The 27,755-nt window shown below is 52.3% G+C and overlaps 2 protein-coding genes across 2 annotated transcripts; both read right to left on the bottom strand.

The window, feature by feature from the left end:
- Positions 1-1,952: 1,952 nt before the first annotated feature.
- On the bottom strand, positions 1,953-8,191 carry LOC309682337 (keratin, type II cytoskeletal cochleal-like; the record flags this gene model as incomplete). Its single annotated transcript, XM_082496414.1, has 9 exons — positions 1,953-2,467; positions 2,709-2,743; positions 2,863-3,083; positions 3,429-3,554; positions 3,685-3,849; positions 3,972-4,067; positions 5,437-5,497; positions 6,479-6,699; positions 7,508-8,191. 9 exons carry the CDS (start codon positions 8,189-8,191, stop codon positions 1,953-1,955), a joined length of 2,124 nt encoding a protein of 707 aa, XP_082352540.1.
- A 4,710-nt stretch (positions 8,192-12,901) lies between these two features.
- On the bottom strand, positions 12,902-20,082 carry LOC309682341 (keratin, type II cytoskeletal 4-like; the record flags this gene model as incomplete). The annotated part of the gene is made up of 9 exons (XM_082496418.1): positions 19,293-20,082; positions 17,784-17,998; positions 16,571-16,631; positions 16,153-16,248; positions 15,255-15,419; positions 14,664-14,789; positions 14,037-14,257; positions 13,412-13,440; positions 12,902-13,296 (listed from the first exon to the last, which is right to left on the bottom strand). Exons 1-9 carry the CDS (start codon positions 19,845-19,847, stop codon positions 12,902-12,904), a joined length of 1,863 nt encoding a protein of 620 aa, XP_082352544.1. The 5' UTR covers positions 19,848-20,082.
- Between the last annotated feature and the right edge of the window lie 7,673 nt (positions 20,083-27,755).

Raw genomic sequence — 27,755 nt, 5'->3', positions numbered from 1 at the left:
GAGCTGTGCGACACCCTCCCCTCCACAGAGGAAGGACTTTTGGATTAACCCCCATCATGAGTTAAAAAATGAAGAGTGATTGATTTTTTTTTTTTTTTTTTTTTTTTTTTTGGTCACTTAATGGATAAACCCCCACCCTCCTCCTCCTCCTCTTTTCTCCGATTCTTCAATTTGGTTTGGGACAACTGGTTTCAAGGCTTTCATTACAATTTTCTCAGAATTTTGAAACTTCTCCCCCAAAGTAAAGCAAAAGCCCCCCCCCAAGCTCGGTCTGCTGAAGGTTGGGAGTATTTCATGTGACTGGTTCTGGTTTAGAATCAAGAGATGTGGGAACAAATGAGTTACAATCCAGTTTTATTGGACACATTCCAAAAAGAGAGAGGAAGGAAAACACAGCGTCACATCGCTATCACTGAAGTAGAAAAAGCGGCAATTTTCTTTTTTAGCGGTACTTTCAGAAAAATAAAAAAAAGACGTGGTGGAAAGCTCGAGGGGTAAATTCCATCAGAAAGGGAAAAGTTAGATTTTGGGCACTCCTTTGCCTTTGGGCTCCTGCTCCCAGTTGCCTCATTTCCCACCTGCTGCGCTGAAAACTGACGGCACTTTTCGGTTTACCAAATTCGGTCTTTCGGCAAAGAAACCCCCACCCCGTGGAGATGTGGGAATAACCCCAGGAGCGGTGTGGACATGGCCCTTTCAGGCAGTTTTTTCAGTGGGATTTTCCCTGGCTCAGACTTTCACCTCGACTGCTGCTACCACGACAGTGGGCAAAGTCAGCGTGACTTGGACTGTTGGATGATTTGGGCATTTTTGAGGCCGTTCCAACAAAACCTAGCGTGAGACAGGACAGCAACCCAATTTAACTACAAACACCAATCTGGCTTTTGAAGAACTCTCTGCCTCGGTCATTATTTAGAATTATAAAATCCTATAATTTAGAAAACAAGCCCTTTCCCGTATGCTGTGGATCAGTCCCTGATGGCTCCTCTGACAAAACGCACCCAGGAGATGACGTGGAAGGTGCCGCTATGGGCAAACTGTCATTTATGAAGGGAAAGGACGGGAGCGGGAGAGTAGTTTGGGCTTCCTTTTAGATAAGCTGGTTGCAGGTTGACTCGGCATCCCTGTGGGTGGTGGTTCTCGGGTGGAGGTATCTCAGATTGCTTTCCTAATACCACGCTCTGAACCACTGGCCCGGCTCGTGTGCCTGACTTCACCCAGCTGCAATGCTCAGCACATCTGGAAGAAACATGTATTTTGCAGCTCGGCTGTGAATGGGGGGGAAAAAAGGGATTTTTTTTATTTATTTTTTTTCCCATCGCACTTGCATGACTCAGAGGTGACTCCTAACGGGCTCTGTCCTCCTGCGATAAGGGATATTTGAAGAGGGCCCCCCCTGCTCGCAAACCGCTGCCTGGGATCTTTCAGCAACCTCCTGGGGTATTTCTACATAGCAGAAAAATAACCCACGTCTCTGATAAAGACGAGTTGCTTAACTGGAAGGAGCGAGCTTGGTTCACCCCCGCCGTGACGACGGAGCAGGCTGAAGGGAAGCCAAGTTCCCAGCCCGTCTCTGGGCTCCCGTGGGCCAGAACTGAGCTAAAAACCCAAGTTTTTGCATCTTCCCTGCTATTTGATCTGTGCCGGCTGATGGCCCAGCAATTACAAACACGCTGCTCAGCCTCATTAAAAGCAAACAAACAAACAAACAAAAAAATAATTCCCCATTCAGAAAACCGCTTAGGCCCGTGTTTTCTTTTTAATCCTGTTTCAGGTACTTTGAGGGATCTGGTGAAGATGTGCTCCACTGCTTTTCTTGAACTGTGATCCAAACGCTTAAGAACTACAGTGCGAGGAGCCGGGACAGAGGTGGGTGGAGGGGATGGTGGTGCGCAGGAGCGACGCGGGAGTGATGCAGGAGTGATGGTTTTGGGGAGGGTCTGGTGGCGGTTTTACTCGGGCTGCGTCGCGTTCTTCAGGCTTTGGCTTTTTATGCTCTTTTTGCTGGAGGAGGTTTTGGAGACGATTTTCACACCTGGGTTGGTGCCTTTCGCACTTCCAGAGCTGAAATTCCCTCCGCCGGTGCTCAGACCGCTGCCGCCACCTGCTCCGTAGCCAAGACCGCCCGCAACGCTGAGACCGCTGCCTCCTCCAAATCCACCTCCGAGACCACCACCACCCCCGAGTCCAAGTCCTCCACTTCCAAAGCTGTAGCCTCCACCACCGCCGCCTCCTCCAAGACCAAAACCGCCGCCGCCGCCGCCTCCTCCAAGACCAAAACCGCCGCCGCCGCCGCCTCCTCCAAGACCAAAACTGCTGCCGCCGCCACCTCCTCCAAGACCAAAACCACCTCCGCTGCCGCCTCCTCCAAGACCAAAACCGCCTCCGCCGCCGCCGCCGCTTAGGCCGAGTCCACCAAACCCTCCTCCTAACCCAGCTCCACCAGCCATGCCAGAGCTGATGACAGCTGCAAGAGAAAGCAACCAGAGGGTTGGACATCTGCTTGACAGTTACCCAGTTCCAGAAAACACCATCAGCAGGACCTTGACCTGCAGGACCCGAACCCAACTTCTGTCCCCTGTGCAAGCCGCTAAAGCTGGTGGAGGGCTCTGAATGTCTTGTATTGGGCAAAACCTCCCTTTTCCCAAGGTTCCTCACAGCCCCTGCTCCCGATGGGCCCAAAGCAAAACAAGCGTTGCGATACTTACAGTAGCTGATGGGGTTGAGTCCCTCTCCGCTCAGCCTGTTGGAGGGCAGAGAAGGGGGAGGTTAGAGCAAAACGAAGGAGACGGGCAGGGGGACCAACTGCTGGCAGGGGCAGAGCGATGGTCACCATTATTCCTGCAGGGATTTTGCCCCCACCTGCTCTCCTCTCCTTCCAGGAGCTTTCTGTAGGTCGCGATCTCGATGTCCAGGGCCAGCTTGACGTTCATCAGCTCCTGGTACTCACGGAGCTGCCGGGCCATGTCTGCTTTGGCTTTCTGCAGAGCATCTTCCAGGTCAATCATCTTTGCCTTGGCATCTTTGAGGGCCAGTTCTCCGCGCTCCTCGGAGTCTCCGATGGCCGTCTGCAGGGTGGCACACTGCAAGAGGAGGGATTGGGACTCGTAACCGCTGCTTTTCTTTTTGGGTAAGAGTCACCCAAGGGAGAAAACCATTCTGGTTGGGGCATTAATGAAAAAAGCTGTGACTGAGGTCATTCACCCGTAGCTGACATTGCTGGAGTTGAAATGCCAGCCTGGCAAGAATGATTTAATACATGTTCCAGCGTGGTACCCTTCTCGGGAAGGAATTCAGTACGTTTAATGAGGGACATCATACTCTGTGGCTGCTAAAGTCCCCAATCAGCAAAGCAGTGGCAGAGAGCAGAGCTGCAGTGCTAAAGGACCACAGAACGGGGCTCCACGGGCTCCTTTTGCCATTCCTACCTGGTTCCTCGTGTTCTCTATCTCTGACCGGATCCTCTGGATCAGCCGGTTGAGCTCAGAGATTTCCCCCTTTGTGTTGCGCAGGTCGTCCCCGTGCTTCCCAGCTGTGGCCTGCAGCTCCTCGAACTGAGGTTCAGAAGGAAGAGTAAAGCGTCTGAGATGTCCAGGTGGACAAGAGGTGGCTCAAACAGCCTTACATAGGGCCAGCAGTCATTTTCCCCAGAAATGCATCCATGGCATCTATGGGTCTGTTCACCTTGGTTTGGTACCAGGCCTCCGCCTCGGCCCGGCTCCTGTTGGCGATGTCTTCATACTGAGCTTTGACTTCAGCTATGATGCTGCTGAGGTCCAGGTCCCGGTTGTTGTCCATTGACAGGATGACAGCGGTGTCGGACACTTGTGCACTGAGCTGAGCCAGCTCCTGCGAGGAAGCACAGAGGATCCCGGTCAGCTCCACTTACCTTTTCAAAAGCCACGAGTGATGGCAGCCACCATCCAGGGGGTGACAACAGGACAGAAATCGGGGGAGGAGGGTGTCTGTACCGCATCGTAGAGTGCTCGGAGGAAACTGAGTTCATCGGTCAGGGCATCCACTTTGGCCTCCAGCTCCACCTTGTTCATGTAAGCAGCATCCACATCCTGGAAAAGAGCAACCATGGGGACATCTGCGGCCCCTGGTACCTCTTCTTCAGCTCAGCCAAGAGCTGGCCAAGCCTGGGGATGAGGCTGCCCCTGCCACTGCTGCCTGACTGGAGAAGCTCTGGTTGGCACATTCCCCTGGAAGAGCACCAAGAGGACACCTCTTGGCCAAAAGAAGTGCTGTGTGTAACTTTGTTAGTGGATAAGGGGGGGGTCCAGGCCACTGGCCTTGGTACCTGGGCTTTCCGGCACTAATGACCATCAAGCTGTTTGGCGAGGTAGACACGCTGGAGGGGAGGGATCTGGACAGGCTGGAGAGGTGGGCCCAAGCCAACCTCATGCAGTTCAACAAGGCCAAGTGCAAGGTCCTACACCTGGGTCGGGGCAATCCCAAGCACAAATCCAGGCTGGGCGGGGAATGGCTGGAGAGCAGCCCTGAGAAGGCCCTGGGGGTGCTGATTGACGAGAAGCTCAACATGAGCCGGCACTGTGCGATCACAGCCCATTAGGCCAACTGTATCCTGGGCTGCATCAGGAGAAGTGTGGCCAGCAGGTCAAAGGAGGTGGTTCTGCCCCTCTACTCCACGCTTGTGAGACCCCACCTGGAGTACTGCCTCCAGCTCTGGAGTCCCCAACATAAGAAGGAGATGGACCTGCTGGAGCGTGTCCAGAGGAGAGCCACAAGGATGATCTGAGGGCTGGAGCACCTCTCCTATGAGGAGAGGCTAAAAGAGTTGGGGCTGTTCAGCCTGGAGAAGAGAAGGCTCCGGGGAGATCTTATTGTGGCCTTCCAGTCCCTAAAGGGGGCCTACAGGAGAGCTGGGGAAGGACTTTTTACTGGGGCTTGTAACGATAAGACGAGGGGGAATGGCTTCAAACTGGAAGAGGGCAGGTTTAGATTAAAGATTAGGAAGAAATTTTTCACTTTGAGGGCAGTGAGGCACTGGAACAGGTTGCCCAGAGAGGTTGTTGAGGCCCCATCCCTGGAGGTGTTCAAGGCCAGGCTGGACATGGCCTTGGGCAACCTGGTCTGGTGGGAGGTGTCCCTGCCTATGGTCAGGGGGTTGGAGCTCGATGATCTTCAAGGTCCTTTCCAACCTAAACCATTCTATGATTCTATGATCTTTGTTTCTCCGTGCTCTGTTTTTCCTAGGCGAGCATGTGTATATGTTGTGGGACAGGAGTGGGACAAGAATTTACTTCTATCTTCCGAGCCCCTCCATTCCTTTCCCCCAAAACCACACTCCAGATGACAGCTTTTAAAGGATGAGGATGTGGCTCCATGAGATCTCCCATCCTTCAGGACATTCCCAGCCCATGCAATGGTTAGGGTTAGCTCAGCATCCCTAATACCTCCTGTCTCACCCACCTTCTTCAGCACCACAAATTCATTCTCCGCTGCTGTGCGTCGGTTGATTTCTTCTTCATACCTGTGGGGATAAAGGGAAAGACGTGCTGGATCATACCTCGGTAAGCAGAAAAGTGGTACAGGTAGGAGTGCAAGGTTATCTGGGCTGGGTACGGGGTTTCTAAATCAACCTCCTGGAAACCGCCCAGCTCAAATTTGTGACAGTTCCATTTCTCAAAGGGTTAAAATGACATTTTGACATAATGCAGATGGAAAAAGGAGGCTAAAGCTGATGTAGGTGATTTTCCTTTGCTGAAAACTGGTTTAGATGATTTTCCTTCACAAGCGTCACCACAAGTTGTGTCCTGGCTGAATCTGCATTTTTGTAAAATCATAGAATGGTTTGGGTTGGAGGGGACCTTAAAGATCAAATCGTTCCAACCCCCCTGCCCTGGGCAGGGACACCTCCCCCCAGCCCAGGTTGCTCCGAGCCCCGTCCAACCTGGGCTTGAACATCTCCAGGGATGGGGCAGCCACAGCTTCCCTGGGCAACCTGCGCCAGGGGCTCACCACCCTCAGAGTAAAATTTTTTTTCCTAATATGTATTCTAAATCTCCCCTTTTCCAGGTTGTAGCCATTTCCCCTCATCCTATCACTACATGCCCTTGTAAAAAGACCCCCTCTCCACCTTTCTTGTAGGTGCCCTTCAGATACTGGAAGGCTGCTATAAGGTCTCCCTGGTCATCTTCTGGTTGGAAAACTGTCGATGGACCACCTTCTGCTGCTGTTGAGGAAGAGAGGGGTTCTGCAGAGCGCGTTACCTCCCAGGAGCGGCATGTTAGAGGGGGATTAGGTACGTACTGTGTTGCGGGCTAGAGCACAAACTGGAGATACTTTTTTTTTCCCTTTCCTGTAGAAAGTTTGGTGGCTGTCTCGGGCTAAACATTTGACTTTCACAAAGCTAAATTTAAGTGGGATAAGTCCTACTGCCTAATGCTAAGCTGAACCATTTGCATCCCGTTTCACCCCAGGGTGCCTGGATGTGTCGCTAACAGGCACTCACTTGTTCTTGAAGTCCTCAACGAGGTCTTGCATGTTCTTGAGCTCCCCGTCCATGCGTCCTCTCTCGTTGAGCAGGTTGGCCAGCTGCCGTTTCAGGTTGTTGATGTAAGCCTCAAAGAGTGGGTCCAGGTTGCTTTTGCCTGAGTTGTTTTTTTGACCCTGGTCCTGCAGGAGGGTCCATTTGGTCTCAAGCACCTTGTTCTGCTGCTCCAGGAAGCGAACCTGAGCATTGGGAAGCAGAAGAGGTTTAGCAGAAGGTACCTGGGAGTGTGCTGGTGGCCAGTCATCAGTAACTGGGAGTGATGCATAGCACAAACCAAGGAAATCCCAAACCGAGAGAGACTATTAAGTCCAGCTGTGAATATCCTCCAGATTATCTAGGGCTAAGTGAGTCCATCTGCCCTCGGTGGACAGTTCTCGTTTAATTTAATTTAGCAAGCCAATGAGCAATCATTAGAAAATGTGGGTTCAGCTCTTTCATTACTCGCTTTCTTTAACATCCTCTGGTTTTTCTTTCTTTGTAAGAGATATTTATCTTCCTTCATTAAAGCTGAGATCTGAATACTACAGGTAAAAAGACAGGTACTTAATTGCCTTTCCTTTTGCTCACATACACTGCGTATTTACCCAAGTAAAAGCCAAGGAAGGACTTAAGTTGAGTCAATATAAAAAGGACTTTAGCTTGCAGGCAAGACAGCAATAAGGACTAACACGTCTGCTGTGATTCCCCACAGAGAGGGCTAGGTTAAGCAGCAAGGTCTGGACCTGAAACTCTGGCTCTCTCCATTTGACCTATTATGTCTTATTTCTCAGGCGCAAAACCTGGATCTAATCCTTTTCCTACTAGTCTCTAGTCTAGTTTTCTGCCTTGTAACTCTTTAGAAGAATGTTCTTTTTTGATGAATTTAATGAAGACATGCAGACAGGAAACATGCAATAGGCTATAGATCTCTGAAGTCGTATTTTTGTAGCTACAAGACTGTCTCGCTCCCCCTCTACCACGGTTCCACGGCATTTGGTGAAGTCTCACCTTGTCAATGAAAGAAGCAAACTTGTTGTTGAGGGTCTTGATTTGCTCCTTCTCATCTTTTCGCACCTGATGGATGTTTGGATCTATCTCCAGGTTTAGTGGTGCCAAGAGGCTCTGGTTGATGGTCACTTCTTGGATTGTACCGACTCCAGGTGGGCCACCAACAAATCCCGCTGGGTTCCTGCCACCACCCAGCCCTCCACTGAAGCCTCCCAGCCCCCCTACTCCCCCAAAGCCAAACCCCCCGCCACCTCCCTGTCCACCACCAAAGCCAAGCCCACCAGCACCTCCACCAAAGCCGTACCCACCACCTGCACCACCGAGACCAAGTCCGAGATTGCCACCAGCTCCGCCACCACCAAGTCCACAACCACCTCCACCTCCCAGGCCGGAGCCACCACCAGCTCCACTGCCAAAAGCAGCTCGGAAGCTACTTCCAACACCGATGGACATCCTCTTGCTACCACCAAGGTTGTAGAGGCTCCTGCTGCCAAAACCGCTGCCAAAACCGCCACCACCTCCTCCGATGAGCCTTCCAAAACCACCACCACCTCCACCTCCACCAGACCGTGCCACAGACATCGAACTAAAGCCGGCCCTGTTGCCGCTCGGAATAATAGCCGAGGCCGTGCTGTAGGATCTGCCTCCACCTCCCGCTCTCATGCTGCTGGTTTGCCGGTTCATTGCAGCAGGAGGTAACAGCCCGGCACTGGCGAGAAGCAGCAAACTGGGAGAGTGCGGCTCTCTGGAAAGGGGGTGCGGGATGCCCTTTTTATCCCTCTGGGGATCTGGGCTTGGTTGCAGGGAAGTCCAGCGATCAATTTAGTGCCTTCATGGTTTTGACGTGCCAGGCAGCCAGCTGTCTTATTGAAACTCGTTAAACACTGATTGCACGCGAACACGCCTATCGGAGCCGGTGCGAATCTGCTCAGCTAGAAGAGTTATCTAACCCCCTGATTTTTTTTGGCAGGGAGGGCTGCACAGCCTCTATGCGCTTGCAGAGGTGGATTATTTTATTTCCTAGCTGCGAAGCAAAAGAAAAGAAATAAAAAAGGGTGAAAGAAAGAGAAATAGCTACCCAGATACCCCTATGCTATTTATAAGGTGTAGCAGATCACTATAGAGCTCAGCGGAGAGTCCCCTGAATCCGCTTGAGTGAAAGGCAGTGAGAATAAAATGGCTAAATCTGAGCAAAAATACTTGGCGGGGTTTCTTCACATGAAGGCGGAGTGCGGGGGTGATGTTCATGAAGCCTGACACCTCTTTCGGGGCTCTCGTTTATCCAGCCTGCCTCTTCATGGCAGAGACCGTCTTTTTGAGCTGACTAGCTCAAACAGGTCCGGATCCATGATTTTCCTATGAGACACTATATTTAAATGTCACCTTAAATTTTGGCCATTTAGTGTCGGGTGCTTAGTCTGTGGCAGGTTTCCCAGGCTTCCTTTCGATTGGCATCTTCAGAGGACAACTCCATCCCACCCAGAGGTTGCCGTTGCAATGTCTCCAGCCAACCGATCGATGCATTTTCATCTTGATCTAAAATCATTTCCATGAAAGAGGCAGATTTTCTGCAAAACGCTTTGCCCGGCTTTGTGGAGCAGTATTATTTGCATGTTAACGTTCAGATGTAATCGGTCTTGAGTTTCTAGCTCTTTACAGCTGTGATTTCTTTTAAAGACCTTTGAACCTTTCCATTCAAAATGTTGCCAAAAGCAAAGATTTAACCAGCATGAAAAATACTCCCACAAATTCCCCTTATTTTACTTCCTGGAGTCCTTGGGAAAAAGAGCAAATTCAATAGGGTGTGGTGACATTTTCTGGCATCTCAGACTTTGTGGAACGGCAATGTTTAGCCTATTTTATTCTTTATATTTAAGAGCTCCGTTCGTTTTCGGAGCGTGTTGCTGTCCTGGTGGCGTTGCCCGTGCTGTGCGCATGACTGGAGCTTAAACATATTTACAGGACAGGGCTCTGCATGCCCTGAAAAACACATTCATGTGCTCCAGCGCTACAAAACCATTAAGTACGAGCTAAAAAATCCCACTGGCATCTCTGGAAGAAAAATTAAGCAGGCGCTTCGTGTTCTACCGAATAGAGAAGACCAAATATCTGATTATCCTCAGAGAAATGCCACCAGGCAGGCTCAAACCGGGAGAGTTGGGTCACTCGAACGGAATTTCCCATTGCAGTGGGAAATTCCCGGTTGGAGCAGGTCGGCTCGCTTCTCTTTGGAAAATGTTGCTCCGAATCTGCCTGGGTTGTCACTTGAAATTCATGAACATCTATAGCCTTGATTATTTGCATGAAACTCAAAGCCCGGGTGCGATGGGAAAATGAGATTGTCTTCATGCTTTCTTGACCCCAGAAAAGGCAGATTGTCCTGAAGCTGACAAACGGGTTCGGATCAGATATTAGAGCTGAATGAATATAATGGGATTAAAGGTGGGGCTGCCAATAAGAAAGAGGGAATTGTCATTTTCGGCTCCCACACTCTTCTTCCTTCAGCCCACTGTCCACAAGGTATGCGAGCGATGCAAAGGCTGGAGAAAAAATGCACCGTTTCTTTACCGGGCTGGTCTATCGCACGGAGGAGCTGAGGTTTGTGGGCTCCGTCCCCAGAGACAGTTGTGGCGATTTGCATCTGTTAATTTGGATCGACTCCGCTAGACTTTGTCACTCTACCCAGGGGCACGTCCAGAGTGACACCAAGCCGGATTTGGCCTCCAAACTGCCCCAAAACCCGCGCTCCTGGCCTTTTTTTCTCTCCAAAATAGCCTGAGCTACGTGAACATCTTCGAGCAGGCAGCAGAAAACGTGGGGTTTTGCAATACTGGGGGGTTGAGAAGGGCAGGGATGATTAAAGGTATTCTCCCAGAAATGAGGAGCTGCTGGGCTGCTTTGGTACCCTGGGGAGCCGGCTGGTTTTTGGTGTGCGGGTATTGCTTTGCAGGGAGGTGATCAACATGAGTTATGAGCTGTTGGGGCACGGGGAGCTTCTTGTTTGGGTGTTTCTGCTTCTTATTTACATACAAACGAGGTGAAGTCCGAGTCCTATGCGTTGAGACAGAAGAGATGAAGATAACCGTTTCGAAAAACATCCTCTTGAGGTGGGTGGGTTTTGCCTTCTCAGCAAGGGCTGATCCATTTGGCTGTCACCACCCCCACCCCAGCCCAGGCAGTGTTGCTAAGGCATGTCATCTATTAAAAAATAATTTGTGATCTTCTATCTGCTCATCACTTCCACTAAACCATCTTGCTTCTCATCAGAAAAGCACTGCGGACGTGGGGAGCCTCAAACCGCCACACTCTGTGCTGGGAGAGAAGCAGAGGCAGATGCTCAACCAGTGGGAACCCGTGGTGGGTTCATCACCATCACACCGGCATGGATAGACCGAGCCCGGTGTGATGGTTCAACTCATCCTCCAGCCGTGGAGAGGACGGGGCAGACAAGCTGTGAGTCAGCAGTGAAGTCTAGGAAGCGGAGTGGGACGTCGGGGAATAAATTACGACACCCACTCCTCGGTGTAGCTCTCACAGGGTGAATGGACCTGCCCACAGGGCAGTCCAGAGCAAAGTTGTCTTGGGGGCTTTCATCTGCGCCCTGGTGAGCCGTGGGAGAAGATAGGGAAGGCCAGTTGCTTTTCCCGGCATCCAGCTGTGCACCCAGCTGTGATGAGCACCACCGCACAAGCCCTTCCCAGCCGCGGTATGGAGCCCTTTCCGTGGGTCACCGTCCCTTGGAAAGTGGGGACCCTCACAGGGAAAAGGGAGGGGGCAACCTGATCTCACCTAAATCCCAGTCCCCTAAACTGGTTGGAGAAGGTTTTCCCCTCCCCGCAAAGGATGTTGAGGAGGGGACACCCGGGCACATCCAACAGCCGCTGCTCTCCGTGGAGGTTCCTCTGTTCTGAGGACTGTGGGGCATTTGAGGAAGTTTGGGAAGGTGCACTTTTCTTTTCCTTTCTCTTAAAATTAGCAGAGTCTTGTGAGAGGGTTTCAGGGGTGGGGTGTGGGATCATCGACTCATAGAATGGTTTAGGTTGTAAGGGACCTTGAAGACCATCCAGTGCCACCCCCTGCCCTGGGCAGGGCCACCTCCCCCCAGCCCAGGTTGCCCCAAGCCCCGTCCAATCCGGCCTTGAACACCCCCAGGGATGGGGCAGCCACAGCTCCTCGGGGCACCCTGCGCCAGGGGCTCACCGCCCCCACGGGGAAGAATTTCTCCCTGATACCCAATCTAAATCTCCCCTCTTCCAGTTTGAAGCCATCACCCCTCGTCCTATCACTACATGCCCGTATGATTTTCGTCCAGTTACTACCAGCGCTGGTTCTCACCGATTTCTTTAACCGAGGGCCTGGCTGCTCTTTTGTTCTGCCTCCAGAGATCCCTGACCACGCGAGAGATCCCGACCGAGCCGCACGTCCCACCGGCCGTTAAATATCCTACTTTACGCTGCGTTTCCAGACTTCCTTGTGGCCACGCTGCTGTCTGGATGGAATAAAGGTATGCAAAAGCGCAGCAGGATGGAGAGCAGACAAAGTTGGCAAAAACCAGAACTTTGTTAAAACTCTGCTTCTTGCGAGCTCCCAACCCCGCCCGTTCGGAGTTTCACGTTTGAGAAAATACCTGTGCTTTTGGTAATACCGGGGAGGGAAATGAAACCCGGGAAGCAAAGCATGAATTATGCGTGTAGTTTATTGAAGGTACAGCTGAAAGTTTGGAGTAAGCGAAGGATAATCAACTCTGTTCACTTACACATTAAAAGCTTTAAATCCGTCTATCTGGTACACACACAGGAAAAACAACGCATGCATTTAACTACAGAAATATAAGGTGCTCGTCGGTGTGTAATTAAAATCGGCTCTGCCAAACCTGGTGTGGCAACTTGGACCAATTTGCATAAGCATTACCAACCCTCTCGTAAACAGGAAAAATGGGATTTTCTGGTGTCGTTAAAGAAGTGAAATAATAGCCGCAGCCACAATTAAAAATGTGGCTGCTCTTTCTGAAGTTGGGATGACCAAATTCTTCATCCTTTTGCAATAGCTGCGTTAGGGGAAGAAAATCCCCGCTGGAAAGGGGTCAAGGAGAGAAGACTGATTTAAGAGCCGAGACGATGTGTGAAGGACCGGTGTGGACTCTCTGAAATGAAACTCTCACCTGGCGGAGACCGTGGGGGTAAGTTTCCCCCAAGAAGGACACGCAAGAGAAGGTGGGTTTTGATCATGCAAAGGGTTTTCAGCAGAGCAACTAAGCCTGATTGTGCGGGCACGGGCAGCGCATGGTTGTGTGATCCCTGTAGCTGTCGGAAGGAAGGGGAATACTGTTTTATTGCAGAAATGCTGATTATTTTAAAATACAACGGGTCGTCGCCCCCCCCCCCAGCCTGGACTCTACCGGGTTGTTCTGACCACCCGCACAGCTGTGCTGTACCGGCTCCCGGTGCCGCAGACCCCTGCCCCGGGAATGATGACGGCTCCCGGGCTGCACTGCTCCACGCCGGCGCACATCACGTTGCCCAGGTTGCCCACGCCGGTGGTGCACTGCACCCCCTCCGCCCCGGTGAGGACTTCTCGCCCCACGCAGCTGACGGCGCTCCTGGCCCCAAAGCCGCCCCCAACCCTGGGGAGGCAATCGACGCTCCGGGTGCTAAAGCCGGCGCCGCCGACGCCGAAGGAGGAGACCACCCCTAACCCCGCGCCGGCTCCTCCTGTCTTGACGGTGCATTTGCCTCCCATTCCAGATAGGGATCGGCACTCCCCGACGGTGCCACCGCCGCTGACCACAGCTGTGGGAGAAAAACAGGCTCAGTCACTCCCAGAGCAGCTAAAACCCGGCTTATAAGGAAACTTATAAGCTTAAAAGACTTGTAAGGAAATCAAGGGAATGCTTCATTAGCTTACCGACGCTCACAGGGTTGCCGGTACATATCCTGTTGAGAAAAGGAACGTCTCAGAGATGTGTTGAGGGAAATATTCCTTCAAACACACAAGAAAATAGAGGTGCCGCCCAGCCATTGCCTCCTTCAGCTTCTCTCTGCACCCAAACGTGAGGTGCTGCTCCAAATCGCCCACTGAAGCACTGTGGGGTTGGATCCCCAAATCCCATAGACATCATAGTATCCCATCCTCTTTTGGTACCCCAGGCAGGAGATCTGACTGCAGCGTGCTCGGTGCGCTGTGATCCCGCTGCCCTGGGAGGGTGAGGAGGAAACGGGGACGATGGTCCCCTCTGCGCCCATGGGGGGACAAAAGGGACGATGGTCACCTCTGCACCCATGGCAGGAGAAAAGGGACGATGGTCACCTCTGCGCCCATGGGGGGAGAAAAGGGATGATGCTCCCCTCTGCGCCCATGGGGGGAGAAAAGGGATGATGCTCCACTCTGCACCCATGGAGGGAGAAAAGGGACACTGCTCCCCTCCGCGCCCATGGGGAGCTGCCTCCACTCAACATTTCCCACCGCCTCTCTCTCCTCCTCTTGCGTTTTCCCAGCTATGGGGACAAGGTGCAGCCCGGGATGCTCCTACCTGCTCTCTTCTCCTTCCAGCAGCGTCCTGTAAGTGGCAATCTCAATGTCCAGGGCCAGCTTGACGTTCAGCAGCTCCTGGTAGTCTCTCAGCAAGCATGCCATCTTGTCCTTGGCTTGCTGCAGCGCAGTCTGCAGGTCGATCAGCTTCTGCCGCGCGTCTTTGAGGGCGCAGTCGCCCCGTTGCTCCGCGTCGCAGATGGCCGTCTGCAGAGCTGCGATCTGGGGACGGTAAGGGGCAAGAGGGTGGCCAGTGGTGATGTGAAGAGGCATCTCCACAGGGTTGCGCGTGTAACCCCTTGTTTCTCAGCTGGGAACTACCAGAGAACCTGGATTTAGGCTGGACACGTGATGGCCAAGCTATTTGGGGTGAAGAGGGGGGGACCCGTTGGCTGCACCCCGGTAGAAGGATACAGTGAACACCGTTTCTGCTACAGCCAAACCAAGTGGCTTCTGCTTATTTGCTAAGTGAGAAGTAAATCTGCTTCTTTGTGTACCAACAGCAGAGCAGAAGCTGCAAACACAGGGCTGGGGGGTTCTTTGCACCTCAGCGGGGTGGGAGCTGGTGAGGACGAAGCCCTTTGCCGCACGCCCCGTTGCCCATGCGGCATTCAACCCTTCGTCCTACCTGTTTCTTCACGTTATCCGACTCGCACTGCAGCTTCTGGATCATCCGGTTGAGCTCAGCTATCTCGCTCTGGTTGTTTCTCAGGTCGTCGCAGAACTTGCCCCGGCTGCTGTGGAGCTCCTCCAGCTATTGCGCGGGAAGAAGATGACGTTAACGCGCCCAAATCACCCCTTCCAGGGAAGGTGGCGACTCTGCAGAGCCGCAGTGATGTCAGTGCTCCCGGGGAAGCACCCAGACATGACCTCAGCCCAGCCAAGGCGACAGTCCCGGGTAAGTCCCGAGCATTTGCCCTTTGGGAAGGGGATGGTGTTCCCGATGGGTGTGCAGAGAGGAGACCTCTCTGAAGCAACAATGTGATCTGCCGTGCACTGCTTTTAGAGAAAACTCTTAAAACACAGTTTTAAGGGTTCTTTAGGGTTGTGGGGGTTTTTTTTTGGCATGACTTTCTTTTGCAAACTACAGCGCACACACACTGTGGGGTGGGTTTAAGTTGCATCATGGAGGACAGAAGGTCCTCAGAGTTGGAGGTCCTCAGAGTTGTGTTGGCCAAGGGGTTTCATTGCTATCTGTGCTGGCGGTGCGAATACTCACTCTGGTTTGGTAGAAAGCCTCCACTTCAGCCTTGCTCTTCTGGGCTATCTCCTCGTAGCAGCACTCGACACTTTTGATGATGCCCTCCATGTCCAGGTCCCGGCTGTTGTCCATTTGCACGATGACGGAGGTGTCACACAGCTGGCAGTCCAGCTGAGCTCTCTCCTGCAAGGTCCATCACATGTCAGTCCCCTTCCCTCAACCAGCCCATGCCGTGCCTGCAAGCGCCCCCAACAAAGGGGGGGTCTGGTGAGAAGGTGGAGGGTTGGGGCAGGTTCTCCCATTAACACCCAACTAGAGCGTGGGGATCTCCAGGCAGGTGACTGGTTTCCAACAAGAGCTGGCAGCTGGGACCTGTTTTGGTGGCACAATATGGGATTGCTGCATGCAGTTCCCTAAGGAAGGGTGGGGAATCCTGGTGGAGCAACTGGCTTCGACGCAGCTCGGCGTTTCTGGCTGCGTCAGCAGTTTTCGGGGCTGTGAAGCCCTCGGGGGCGAGTGCTGGGAGGTGTTTGGCTAGAAAAGGTGCGTGTTTTGGTAAGAACTTGCTATGTTTTGGATGAAAGTGTTACTTTCACCAAAATATTTTGACTAATGTAGCTTAAAGAGTCAAGTGCTAAAAATATTTGAGTTTTGGAGAGTGAAATGTTTCAGTAGTTTCCAGGGATGGTTGGGATGAGAATTCGAGGGGCTTTTTCATGCAAAAGATCCCTCCCTTTGCAGCCAGCGATGTGGGAGACAACCAAGAACGCCCTTTGCCTTCCCAAAGTGTTGTTAGCAGAGAGAGACAGATTTGGGGGCTGTGATTTCAGGGTTTTCAGAAAAGTCACCTTTCCCTGCATTTAGTTTTGGTGTAAGAGCTCAGGGGGGCAGCAGATGGGGAGCCGGGAGCTCTTACCTCGGCGTAGATGCACTTCAGGAACTCCAGCTGCTGCCGCAGGAGGCCCACTCTCACCTCCAGCTCCTCCTTGGTCAGGTAGAGACAGTCCACATCCTGGCAAGACACCACAGATTTGGTCAAAAGAGGTGAAGAAACAAGAACTGTGGCAAAGCCCATGGTTTATGTTGGGTTTGGAAGAAACCTCACTATTTCCAGCCCTTAAGACTGTCTGGGTTTGCGTTGCGTGTGCTTACAACCTGATGGGGGTTCTCCAGATTCATTGGGTTACCTCTGTTTTGGGGCTACCCGATGAGGGCTCGGGCGGCGTCACGGTGCCAGGACTCCCCATTTCTCTCCCTGGCCCCACGCCTGGGTTTTGCCCTCGCGCCCACCACACTCAGTTGGTCTCACCAATGTTGTCCCTGGCGTGACTCACCTTCTTGAGGACCACAAACTCATTCTCCGCAGCCGTGCGCTTGTTGATCTCATCTTCGTATCTGCAGGAGGAGAGGAGAGGGGTGGGATGCTGAGCCCCGGGGGTCCCGTCCCCACCACCCAAACGGCCAGTGCAGAACAAGGGGAGCGTGATTAAAACCAGAGCCTCGCCCTGGTCGCTTTGTACCTCCTCTTTGATTTTTGCTTTGTTGCTATTTCTTTCCTCCCCACTGGGCTTTGTTCAGCAGTTTTAAATAGTCCACGCCAGCAGCCGCGGTGGCTGGTGTGAGACGGCAGTAATTCAGGCCAAACCACTAGAAATGCAAAACTGTGTAGCTCAGCTGAAGGCTTGGATTGCATCTTCTAGCCCTGCTGCTTTGCGTGATGTTTTTCTGAAGCACCCAAGACTCTGCTCCCAGTGTTTATGGGGAGACTGTGGCCAGACTGCCCCAAGGGAGGTCAGGAGCTTGAGCAACCTTTGAAGCTCCCAGGTGCAATGGGAAGGAAAGCCGGTGTGTAACGACCAAGTAATTGGGGCCCAGAAGAACTTTCCCATGGGAGATGAGTCTGACCTCCTTGGTGGTGTCTCCACAAGAAAAAAAACCATCTGAGATGACTTGACTGTAAGATCTCTGGAGAAAGGACTACTCTGTTATGCCGTGCTGTGTACCACCAGCCACCAAGTGTCCTGGTTCGTGGCTCCGCAGAGCGCACGGGGAGTTATTAAGGAATGTCTGTAGCTTAGATTAAAAAATCCAATTCCCACATTCCCTCTGGGAAGAGGGGAGGAACCCCAACGGAGACGCTGTGGATAAAGCGTGGGGTGAAGACAAATAGGCTGAGGGTTTTGTGGGAACGGGTGACACTGGGGACACAAGATTTGGGGCAGCCACAGGCGCAGATGATGTGGGAGATTTGATAGGGCAAACCACGGTGGTGTGCAGGAGCATTAGGGAGAGGAAAAGTGGTTCCCTGGCCCTCTCCCTAAGGAAACACCGTGGTTGAAGAGCTCTCCCAGTCCATCACCAGCATCTGAGGTGCAGCAGTAGGACCCCAGTATGGGAAGCCAGCCCGCTACCGGTGTGCCCTGCCCTTCTCTCCTCCCTGTGCCCCAGTTCTTGGACCCAACGCAATTGCGTTGGCTTCACGCTCAGAAAAGCCACTCCAGGCCAGCAAACACCCCGCTCTGCAGCTTCTCTCTGCGTACTACTTACTTGCACTTGTACTCTTGGACCAGGTCCCTGAGGCACCGCTCCTCGTTTTCCAGCCTCTCCCGCTCCCCCAGCACACACTCCAGCTGCTTCCTCAGGTTGCAGATGAAGTTCTCGAAAACGGGCTCCAGGTTTCTCCTGGAAGCTGGGAGGACATACTGCTGCAGCAGCTCCCACTTGGTGGTCAGCACCTTGTTCTGCTGCTCCAGCAGTCGGACCTGGGGAAGCAAGAGATGCAAGAGTCACGCAACGCCCCCAGCTTGTCCCAGGCAAAGGTGCTTTGGGTTCCTCCACTTCCAAACGGGAAAAATAAAGATAAAATCAGAAATGTAAACAGTTAAGGGCTGTTTTCTCAGTGAGAACAGCATCTTCTCTGAGCTAAACCCGGTCCCACCCAGGACTCGTGTCACAGGCTTGGACATCTCTCTTTGTTTGCTCTGTGTTGAGGCCAATGGTGGGTTTGACCAAAGCACAGTTCAACCAACCACCACCTCTTCCCCTGCGACAACCGGCCCAGGGAGGATCCACTGCCTCCCCTGATGGGCTGATCACAATTTTCTGGCACTCAAAGCTCCATCCAGGATCTCATTTGAATGTATCTAATTTAGTTATCACGCCTTTCACTTCTAGATTAAAGAGCTCTCTAGTAGTTGAGAACCTTTATGGGTCATGAATAAGTCATTTTTTCAAATGGGAGGAAGCGGAGCAGCTTCTCCTACATGGGTTTGGTTTTTCCGGCTGCAGAACAACTCACAAGGAAAATCAAGATCGGGCAGAGCAAAGGTTTCTCTGCCGTTTGAAAAATCATTTCCTGTAACACATCTCTAAACAGTCCTGAAAACCCTTAGGCTAAGCTAAGAAAGCAATGATAAATTATGTCTGTTTTGGAAATCACCAAATCGTTTCATTCACAGAGTGGAGGGACGGAGAAGTTAGAATTGTTCATCTCATTTTAGCAAGACTTCTGTCTTTCTACGTCTCCTTGATGAAGCACACAAACTGTTCTACAATGCAGATGTCCTTTGGAGTCTACAGAGCCTTGGGCAACCTGGGCTGGTGGGAGGTGTCCCTCCCCAGGGCAGGGGGGTTGGAACTTGATGATCTTCAAGGTCCCTTCCAACCTAAACCGTTCTATGATTCTATGACTCTATGATTCTATAGAGGTGCGATAACAATGTCAGATTATACATTTGTAATAAAACTTCCTATTTTTTGCCTTTTTACATTTCCGTGTCTCCATCCCTTCTCTCACAGGTTTTGATTTACTGGAGCCGCTCCCAATTTAGCTATTTAGCAGACTGGTGACCGTGGAAAGGTAAAACACCGGTGCGGTTGCCTTGGCGCAAGGCTTAAATCCAAACAGTTGCCAGGTCAGGACCCCCGTGGGCTACCAGAAAGGTTTACGAGACCAGGGTGGCAGGAGACATAGCTACCGACGCTGTCTCTCTAGAGACCCTCCATCCGTCAGAGCCGCGGGGCAGCCGGCCCGCCCCGAGGGACGCGGGGTCTCACCTTGTCGATGAAGCAGGCGAACTGGTTGTTGAGGTTCTTGATCTGCTCTTTCTCGTGGGTCCGCACTTGGCACTCCTCGGGGTCGACCCCCACGCAGAGGGGCTTGAGGAGCTCTGGGTGGATGCTGACGCCCCGAATGCCTTCCGATCTCCCTCCGCCCAGGCCGATGCCGATGCCGCCGCCGTAGCCTCCGATGGCCACGCCGTCCCCAAGACCTCTGTAGCTGCCCAGGCCCCCGTAGCCTCCGCAGTTACCAAACCCCACGACGGTGCCCACGCCAAAGCGGCCTCCGCCGTAAGCCACGCCGCAGCGGCCAACGCCACCGGCGCCGCCGTAGACCCCGCTGCGGCAGCTCCCGCCGAAGGAAATCCTTTGCCCTCTCCCCAGGTCGCAGACGCTCCGGCTGCTGAAGCCACCGATGCCACATCTCCGTCCCACCGGCTGGCAGACGGAGGCTGAGCTGCTGTTGCCCCTGCCCAGCCCGCAGACGGCGGACGCCGAGGAGAAGCCCCGTCTTCCCAGGAGGGAGCTGGAGGTGTAGCACTGTCGACTCATGGTGGCTGGGGGAGACGGGGGGGTGAAGCGGGACCGGCAAAGCAGACGAGCGAGAGAGGAGCAGGGAGTGGAAGAAGGAGATCTCCTTTAGCTTCTCTGAGGCAGAGCCCTTCTCCTTATATACATTCCAGGAGGTGCCTGAGATGCAAAAATTTAATTTATCCAACTGGGTTTGGTCTGCCTGGCAGCAAGGAATGGCTTCCAACATTTTAAACCCACAGCAAACACTTCTATCTCATACGAAATAATGTGGAAATTAAAATAAACTGCTTTGCTTGCAAGCTTCAGTTTCAGGACTTATATTTTACTTAATTAATCTGCTTCCTTATTGTGTAATTATAGTTTAGCAAAATAATTCAAGGGGTTTTTATTCATGGCTTGTTTACGGTTCGGTTTCACCACAGCGTTTAATTATGTTTCAGGACCTCCTGCAGAACCTGGTGGCGATGACGCCCCTTCCAGGGTCCCTCGCCAGCCCCGGGCTGGCTCTTGAGCAACGACCGGTGGCGACAGGGGAGAAGGGAGGCAAGGCGTATCCGTCACAGCGCGGCACCGACGCTGTCGGGAACCTTCTCCTTTCTTCCTCTCGTGGGTATGGCCAGGGCTCTCGTGGGCGACTCGGTGGCCACCGCGTTTGCCGGCTCGCGTGCGGATAAGCGGGGCGGGATGGGGTTGGCGGTTTCCCTATGGACGGAGCGTGAACGGGGCGCGATGGTGCCGAGGACAGATTCGGTCGTGGGGCAGATGTGGGGTTCACACACACGGAGTCGAGGCGCTGGGCTCCGTGTGCCCCTTACAATGTACGGAACCGACGATGAGGCATTTCTGGGAAAGAATTACCGCAGACGGCGATTTATTGCCGAATTATGTGCCATGGGAAGGTGATAATTGTGTTTAGCATCTGGGTGTGATGCGGCTGGCGCGCGCGGCGGGTTCGCGCAAGCGATAGCTGGAGATGCAACAAAGAAGTGAAGCGAAGTGTTACAAACAGGTTGAGAAATGTTAGCCGGAGTGAACTTTTTTTCCTCGTATTCCTGTGACACACCTATTTGACGTTAAATTATTCTAGTAATATCTGCTAATGAGAAGGTGCCGCACCGTCTTAATTAAAATTCTTAAAAAGATTTTTGAATTTGCTTGGAAACAAATAAAGTTCCTTTTTTGCCTTGACAAAGGGGTCTAATCACAGAATCACAAGTGACTGCGTAGCTCGCCCTAAGAAGTCTCTGCATCTTTGCTGGGGCAAAATTAACAGGTTCTGGGAGGGTTCCTAGTCGATGCTATTGTAGACTTGAAGTAGGTTGCCTTGAATTAAAAATAATGCAAGGGAATTAGGGTGATTTAGAATATTTGTGGAGTCTCTGCAGGTAAAGACCTTCCTTTTTTTTTTCTACAGGTCTCATAATGGGCTGAAATGAACTATAAAATACCATATGCAATTATAATCGTGCAGGAGTTCCGCTGTGGCTGCATTGGTCAGAGTACATTAGGAGGCACATCTTGCAATGAGATGTGCTTTCATTTTTGAGATTGAGATAGTTGGAGAAAGCAGATGAGCTTTTGGGCACTGCGTCCTTCAGGTCACTCTGCCCGAGGTAATCCAAGCACCGTGACCTCTTGCTAATAGGTGAAAGGGGGAAATATTTTGGAAATTTATTTTATTTTGTGCTGAAGTGTTGGTGGAAGCGTTGCAGAGGACAATTGTGTGTGTGGTCTGCAGCCAAGCCTGGAGCACTGCCTGGGAATAGGATATTTGTGGATGGGCTAAAGCATCACTTCGCCTTGAGGTAGGTCCATACGACGTGACTTTCATGAGCTCTTTTAGGTGGGCACAACCATGGGCAAGCTGAAAAGCAGGGAGAAGCCAGGCGGCCAGATTGCTGCGGTCCTGCTTTCTGCAAACCTCAGCCCCACACGCTGGCCTGGTGCAGCCGCAGTGGGGCAGAGATGATCATGGATGGTGACCAGGAGCAGCCGCTCTCCAAGCTCTGCCATCCAGCAGGAGCAGAGAGGCAGGCTCCAGCTCTTTTTCATGGCCAGAAGGAGGCGGCCCTTCATCCTCGAGGGCAGCGACTTGCCGGCTTTTCCAGCTGTGAGAAATCTGGATCTTGATTCGGATCAGGTCGCTGCTATCTCCCATACCTCTGCTCGGCCACCCACCGTAGAGTGCCTTGTGCCCCATGGGTGCTACAAGCACCGCTGGAGGGCTGTAGACCCTCTAAGCCCCCGGTCTTGTTGGAAAGCAGGGAAAATGCCACTCGTGGGACAACCATCCACGTTCCTCCACCGGCTGCGAGCCCTGAGACCCCTTCTTACGTACGATGTGCTGCCAGGCTGTTTCCCCATGGATCGAAAGCAACAAACCTGCGCTTCAACCTCTGGCTCCTCCTCGCAGCCCTAAGAAGTGGCTTCTTCCAGGTGCCCAGCCTTGCACATCAGAGGGTGACGGTTCAGGGCAGCGCTTGTGGTTTCCATCTGCTGAGCTTTCACAAAGCCGGTTCGCAGTCACATGGTGGAAGCCCTGAGCGCCGGTTACATCAACTTCAAAGGAGGAAGCGCTCTGATGTGATTTGGTCTTCTGAAGAGAAGGATTGCGATCACTTTTATTGAGCACTGGCTCAAGTCAGACGCAAATGCCTTCTTCGTAGAGACCTTCTTCATGCCTCCATGACCACGTCCTGGCTGATTGCAGGTCAGGTGTAGTGGTTGAAGAGCCGTAGAGAGGGACTAACCTTCCTCTTCACAAGGAAGAGGTGAAACCGCTGTTTTCAAGCTGACGGGATTCAGCAAAGCTTTAAAGCAGCAGCTTCCACCCCGATTTACCGGGGAAACCCCTGAGGTCCTTGGCTCTAAGTATTCCTTGAACCGTGGTGGCTTCCATGAGACTTACGCCTTTGAGATTTACATGTACCCAGATGCATTAGGATAAATTAATTCTGCTTAAACACCTTACTAAATTGGGACCTGTTAAGCCACCCATGCAGAGAGGGAGAGCCCAGGGGGGTTCTCCAACCTCCTGTTACGATTCCGGCGGTAGCAACCCAGCCACCCACATCTGCTTTCTCCCACTGAGAAAACCGCTTTTTAAGACCCTGTCCTGAGGAAACTGGGTCGGCAGGGCTTGGCCGCGCTGATGCTCTCCCTCCTTCCCTCCAGGCTGGGCAGTTTTTGTGGCTCCTTGCGAAAGGGACAGCGAAGTCACCATTAAAATGGCTAATGAGGCCCCTGGGACATCTCCCTCTGGTTTCGCGGGTCCACCCCTCCAAAGGTGGCTGTTCCCAGTCTCTTAACTGCAGCTTGATTCTGCTGCCACATCAAAGCAGATGGTGGATTTGTGGGGACTGGGGTAGAGGTGATGGTCTGGGCTCCTTCCATCGCCACTGGGCACCTTGCTTTCCTACCAGTAACCTTGCTCCACAGTAGCCGTTCACCTTCAGCTTGGCCATTTATGCTGCTTTGGGGCAAAAAGACGGACAAGATATCTCCTGAGGTTACTCCCAGGCCGTTCCTGGAGAATTGGTGGTCACTGCCCATGTGCACCATCTGCAGTGCTGCCGGACAAGACATTTGCCAAAACCTTTACCCTCCTTCTGCAGTCTTTCTGCTGGACAATAACAAAATGTGGGTGACCAATGTCGGTCACAACACCAGTACTGATCAGAAGATGTTGGGGTACCGTGGCAGGAAGCTAAGCAGAAGAGAGTATCGCTCCCAAAGGTGGTGTCTCATGTGAGGAACCTAGAGAGTTACCTACCAGCCAGAGCTGGACATCTGCCCTGCCTGTGCCCACTGCGATGCGTTGGCCACGGTTGGTCCCCTGGCAGCAGGTCCAGGTTCTTCCTTCAGGGCAACTTTGTCATATTCTGGGCAATTCTTTTCTTGTGTGGTGGAAAGCCCGGGCGTTGGGTGCAGAGCTGCCTGCATCTTTCAGGTAGAACTTCTGCGACCCCTGGATGTTTGGCTGGAGGGGCAGAGTGCCAGCGGCAGCACAAGGCAGCTCAGTTGGGTTTTTAAACTCTCCATTTCAACGGCGTTACCGGGTGACCTAAGCCAAGAAACTCTCCTTCGTAGTTCTTATTTACTGTCTTGTTTTGCAAGAGACGAATAGGTTTTGTACCAAACACCGCGGGTGTCCACCCCCTTCCTTCGCAAGGTTCCTCTTTTGCATAGGAATTTGCAAGGCGCTTTTGCATCATCTGACCAACTTTGTGCTCACGCTCGGGGCCCGGTGGACTATTAGGGCTCTGAGTAATGGGGTGGAATTGGTATGGTAGAGCCGTGATGAAAGCACGGCGGCCAGGACCAAGCGTTGGGGATTGCCACTGCGGAGGGAGAGCATCCGCCGGCCACGGGCATGAGTTTTGCACAGAAGGTGGTTTTCTGGGGAAAGGCGGGAAATTCTTGTAAAAAACAGCCGTGAGAACCACATCGGATTTTGAAGCTGGAAGTACTGCCATACTGTGTCACGGGACAGTTGTCTCTTCTCTTCTGTGCTATGCTTCTCTTCTTTTTTCACCAGAAAGCGTGTTCCTTCATGCCCTGAGCCGAGCAGGGACTCCAGCGATGCCCTCCAGCAGCTGAGCGAAAGGGGAGCGCGTGGGAGGAGGGAAATTCAGCCACTGAATTTCAACTAGTTCCCATCGATAGGTCCGTACGTCTGTGTCTGTGTGTGCGCATGAGTATATATAGTAATGACCACGGAAAGTAGCTCTTCAGTGTGTGGTTAATGTAACAGGGTTAATTTTGCAAACTTATAAACAGGGTTCCTGGAGAAAAAAAAAAAAAAAAAAGTGGAGTAGAGACGATGCACAGACATTATGCGCTGTTTATTGGCAGCGGAGCAGAGGACGCAGAGCTTTCAGCAGCAGCGCGACCTCTCTGTGCCACGTCCAGTAAAACTCATCGCTCTGCAGAGAGGGACAAGGAGAGGTGTTCAGCAGAGAGCAAACCCTGTCGCTGGCCTTGTAAAAATGACTCGGCAGGTGAGATAACACGAAAGAATAAAACCACTTCTGGTGTGGGACTGCTTCTACGTGAACTCAGCTGCCTAAAAACTAGTCGCCAAGTTGAAGCGAGAGGCCTGGGCTCCATGAATAGGCAATGAGAGCGCTTGGTACCATCCAGCAAAAGGTTGTTTTCTAGAGTCACCACCAGTGGCAGGAGGACCTGGAGGCAAGGAGTCACGCTTCGCAGGGCCACGGGGCCGTGATCCAAGAGCAGAGGTGGGATCTCTGCGCGGCTACCAGCCCCGGCAAAATAAAAGGACAAATACGAACCAGGAGAAATAACAATGCCGTGTTTATGAGCACCTATTCATTAAGCTTCCCCGATGGACACTCAGATTAAGGAGATTACAGAAGGTACAGCTTCTCGAGGACGTACCTATTATCATAATGAATGGTTGGAGTCACTTTTGTGATTCATTTTGCCACCAACACGCAAAAAAAAAAAAAAAAAAAAGGGTGATGTGTCACCCCAGAGGTGGCAGCTCTGTATTCTGGTTGTCTCCGTGGGGTTAACTGGAGATAAAGCGCATTATTAGTCCTAGAGGAGTTTGCAACCGCCTTCTATTCATCATGCTCAGAAAAACCCGCTCGGATGCTCCCTGAAGCCCCGGTGCCCCGGAGAGCAGCCGGCTGAAACGCGGGGCACCGCCGTCGCTATTTCCCCAGCTCAGCACGGCGGCGGGGCGGTAACCTCCATTTCTGCTCTCCGAACTGCGACGAAACCACACGTTCAGGGAGATAAAGGCGAGCGACGGTAACGATTGTACCTCTGGATGGGTAATCCCTCATCCCACGGCTAAACGCTGCTCTGCCCCAGCTGTGTCCTCCAGCGTGTAAGACCACTGTGCCTTCAGTCACGCTTTGGTTTCACTGTGTTTCTGAGGTGGGTTCCTTCGCTTCTTGACCTAAATCTCGTGTTTTAGGAAACTCTTCTTCCATGGCCAGAGACGTGCCCATTCTGAGTTTGAAATCCCAACTGGGCCACCGTCACCATCCATCACACCGGCCGTGGGAACCAGCGCTGCAAGAAAACCCAGCGCTCCGTGATGGGGAGAGAAAGCCCAAAACAGCACAGAGATCTTGGAAGTTTCTTGATTTTGTTTAACTCTTAACTCTGCCCTCAGGGGATCCCCGAGTGAATCAGGACCCATCTCCTCCTCCGCTCAGCGGGGGATGCGCACGCCGAGGAGATTCATTTGGGGAACTCCGGTGTCGTTTCTTGAAGCAACATCCACACACCGGTGTTTGGCCTTGTTATTCTCTTTGTTCTTGTTATTATGTGGTTGCTTTTTCTCCGTGAATATCCTATGGGGTAATCCGCCTGCTGGGCGCTGCGTGTGATACCAGGGAGTGTTAAGCACCTGCCTCTCTTGTTCTCCATCCAGAAGTGGCTTGCATGTGGAAATCTCAATGACCAAAAAGGCAGCTTGGTGTTCAAGACATCCTAATAATTGCACACCCGGCCTTCCAGCTCCTCCTTGGCTTAACCTGGAGAGCATTTCATGTTGGTTTTTTTTTTTTTCTCCCAGGCGTTTTCGCAAACGCCGTCACCGCGCTGCTCAGCATGGCAAATACCCGTCTGCAGACAGGCTACCTGTCAAAGGACAGATGGGTGGCTTTACTTTCCCTTTAATTACTGAGCATGACAACTGTGGCTTCGTTGTCCTCATTTCATTTAAGGACTGACAAATACCCGAGGCGCACAGTCCCCAAAACGTCATACCCCCTTTGAGTGGCTTCTTTCAAGTTACTCCAAGAGCGTATGATAAAGAGGACCTGTTGCTTATGAGATTGCTACTGGGTTTGGCATAATTGCCTGTTGCTCGGCAGAGGTTTAGCACCTCCTTCCCACCCAAACCCTTTGTCACTGTCACGAGCAGAGCGCTGCGGGGCAAGCTCATGGTCTCCTCTCCAGCGCCGGAGGTCTCGGGTGCTGAGGGTTCAGACCCCGTTTCTCAGTCACACCAGGCTCCTTGACCCCAGAACCGAAAGAGCACTTTAAAAAGTTAAAGGGTTTTACGCTTTACCCTTCCATCTGCCTGCTTTCTTCACGTGATAACATGGTTAATTTAGTTTCTGTTGTACAAAAATGGCCCATTTCAAGAAAGCTGGCAAAGGTCCTGTTTAATACACCATCCTAGGTCAACATCTGGGCTCCTCCAGAGCTGGCAGTTGCTCTTGCGCGGTGGTATTCAGGAGCTGATGGGTCCATCCATCTATGGTACAAAGCCCCGATGTCTGCTCTGCTCTGAGCTCTGCTTGGTGCTGGCGCTTCTCATGGTGCCCATCTCCCATCACTTGTCCGTTTTCACAGCGACGGAGGCGTTGCAAAGCTTGTGCCTAAAGGTTGCAAAAAAAGCTGCAGTCCGGAGCGATTCCCCCTCATTTGCATCGCTTTTGGGGAAATGCAGAACTAATTGTCTAATGTGAGTCTTCATCCTGCAGCTACAATCTGACCTGGAGTGATTCATCGCTGAGGAATATACCCAGCCAACTTTCATCCTGAAAAAGGATAAATCCACCTACTGAAGTGGATGGTGGCCAGCGAGCGTTGGGTAGAGACAGAGGATTCCCCACTTAGGTAACACCTGAACCCCGAAGAACATCAGTGGGATTTTTGTTCCCATATGCAACTAGCACATAAGGCCTGTTAGTATGGTGGATACGTAGATGGTCCATCTCCGAAACCCAACTCTGTCTACGCTAAACTGGGCTGTGCTAAGGATGAGGGTGTTTCCAGGAAAAAAAAACCCAACCAACCCATAACCTGCATTTCCCTGCGGAGAGAAAGGGAGGAATTGCTACCTCTTCAAACACACATCTCAGCAATTCCAGCTCCTGCCCCAACGAACCCACCCTGCCCCGCGGCTCTGTCGTAGCACGGCATGCACCGTCCAGCGCC

This window comes from Vanellus vanellus (assembly GCF_965231255.1).
Source record: "Vanellus vanellus genome assembly, chromosome: 28".
NCBI classification, from domain to species: domain Eukaryota; kingdom Metazoa; phylum Chordata; class Aves; order Charadriiformes; family Charadriidae; genus Vanellus; species Vanellus vanellus.
This window is presented reverse-complemented; position numbering and strand designations above follow the sequence as displayed.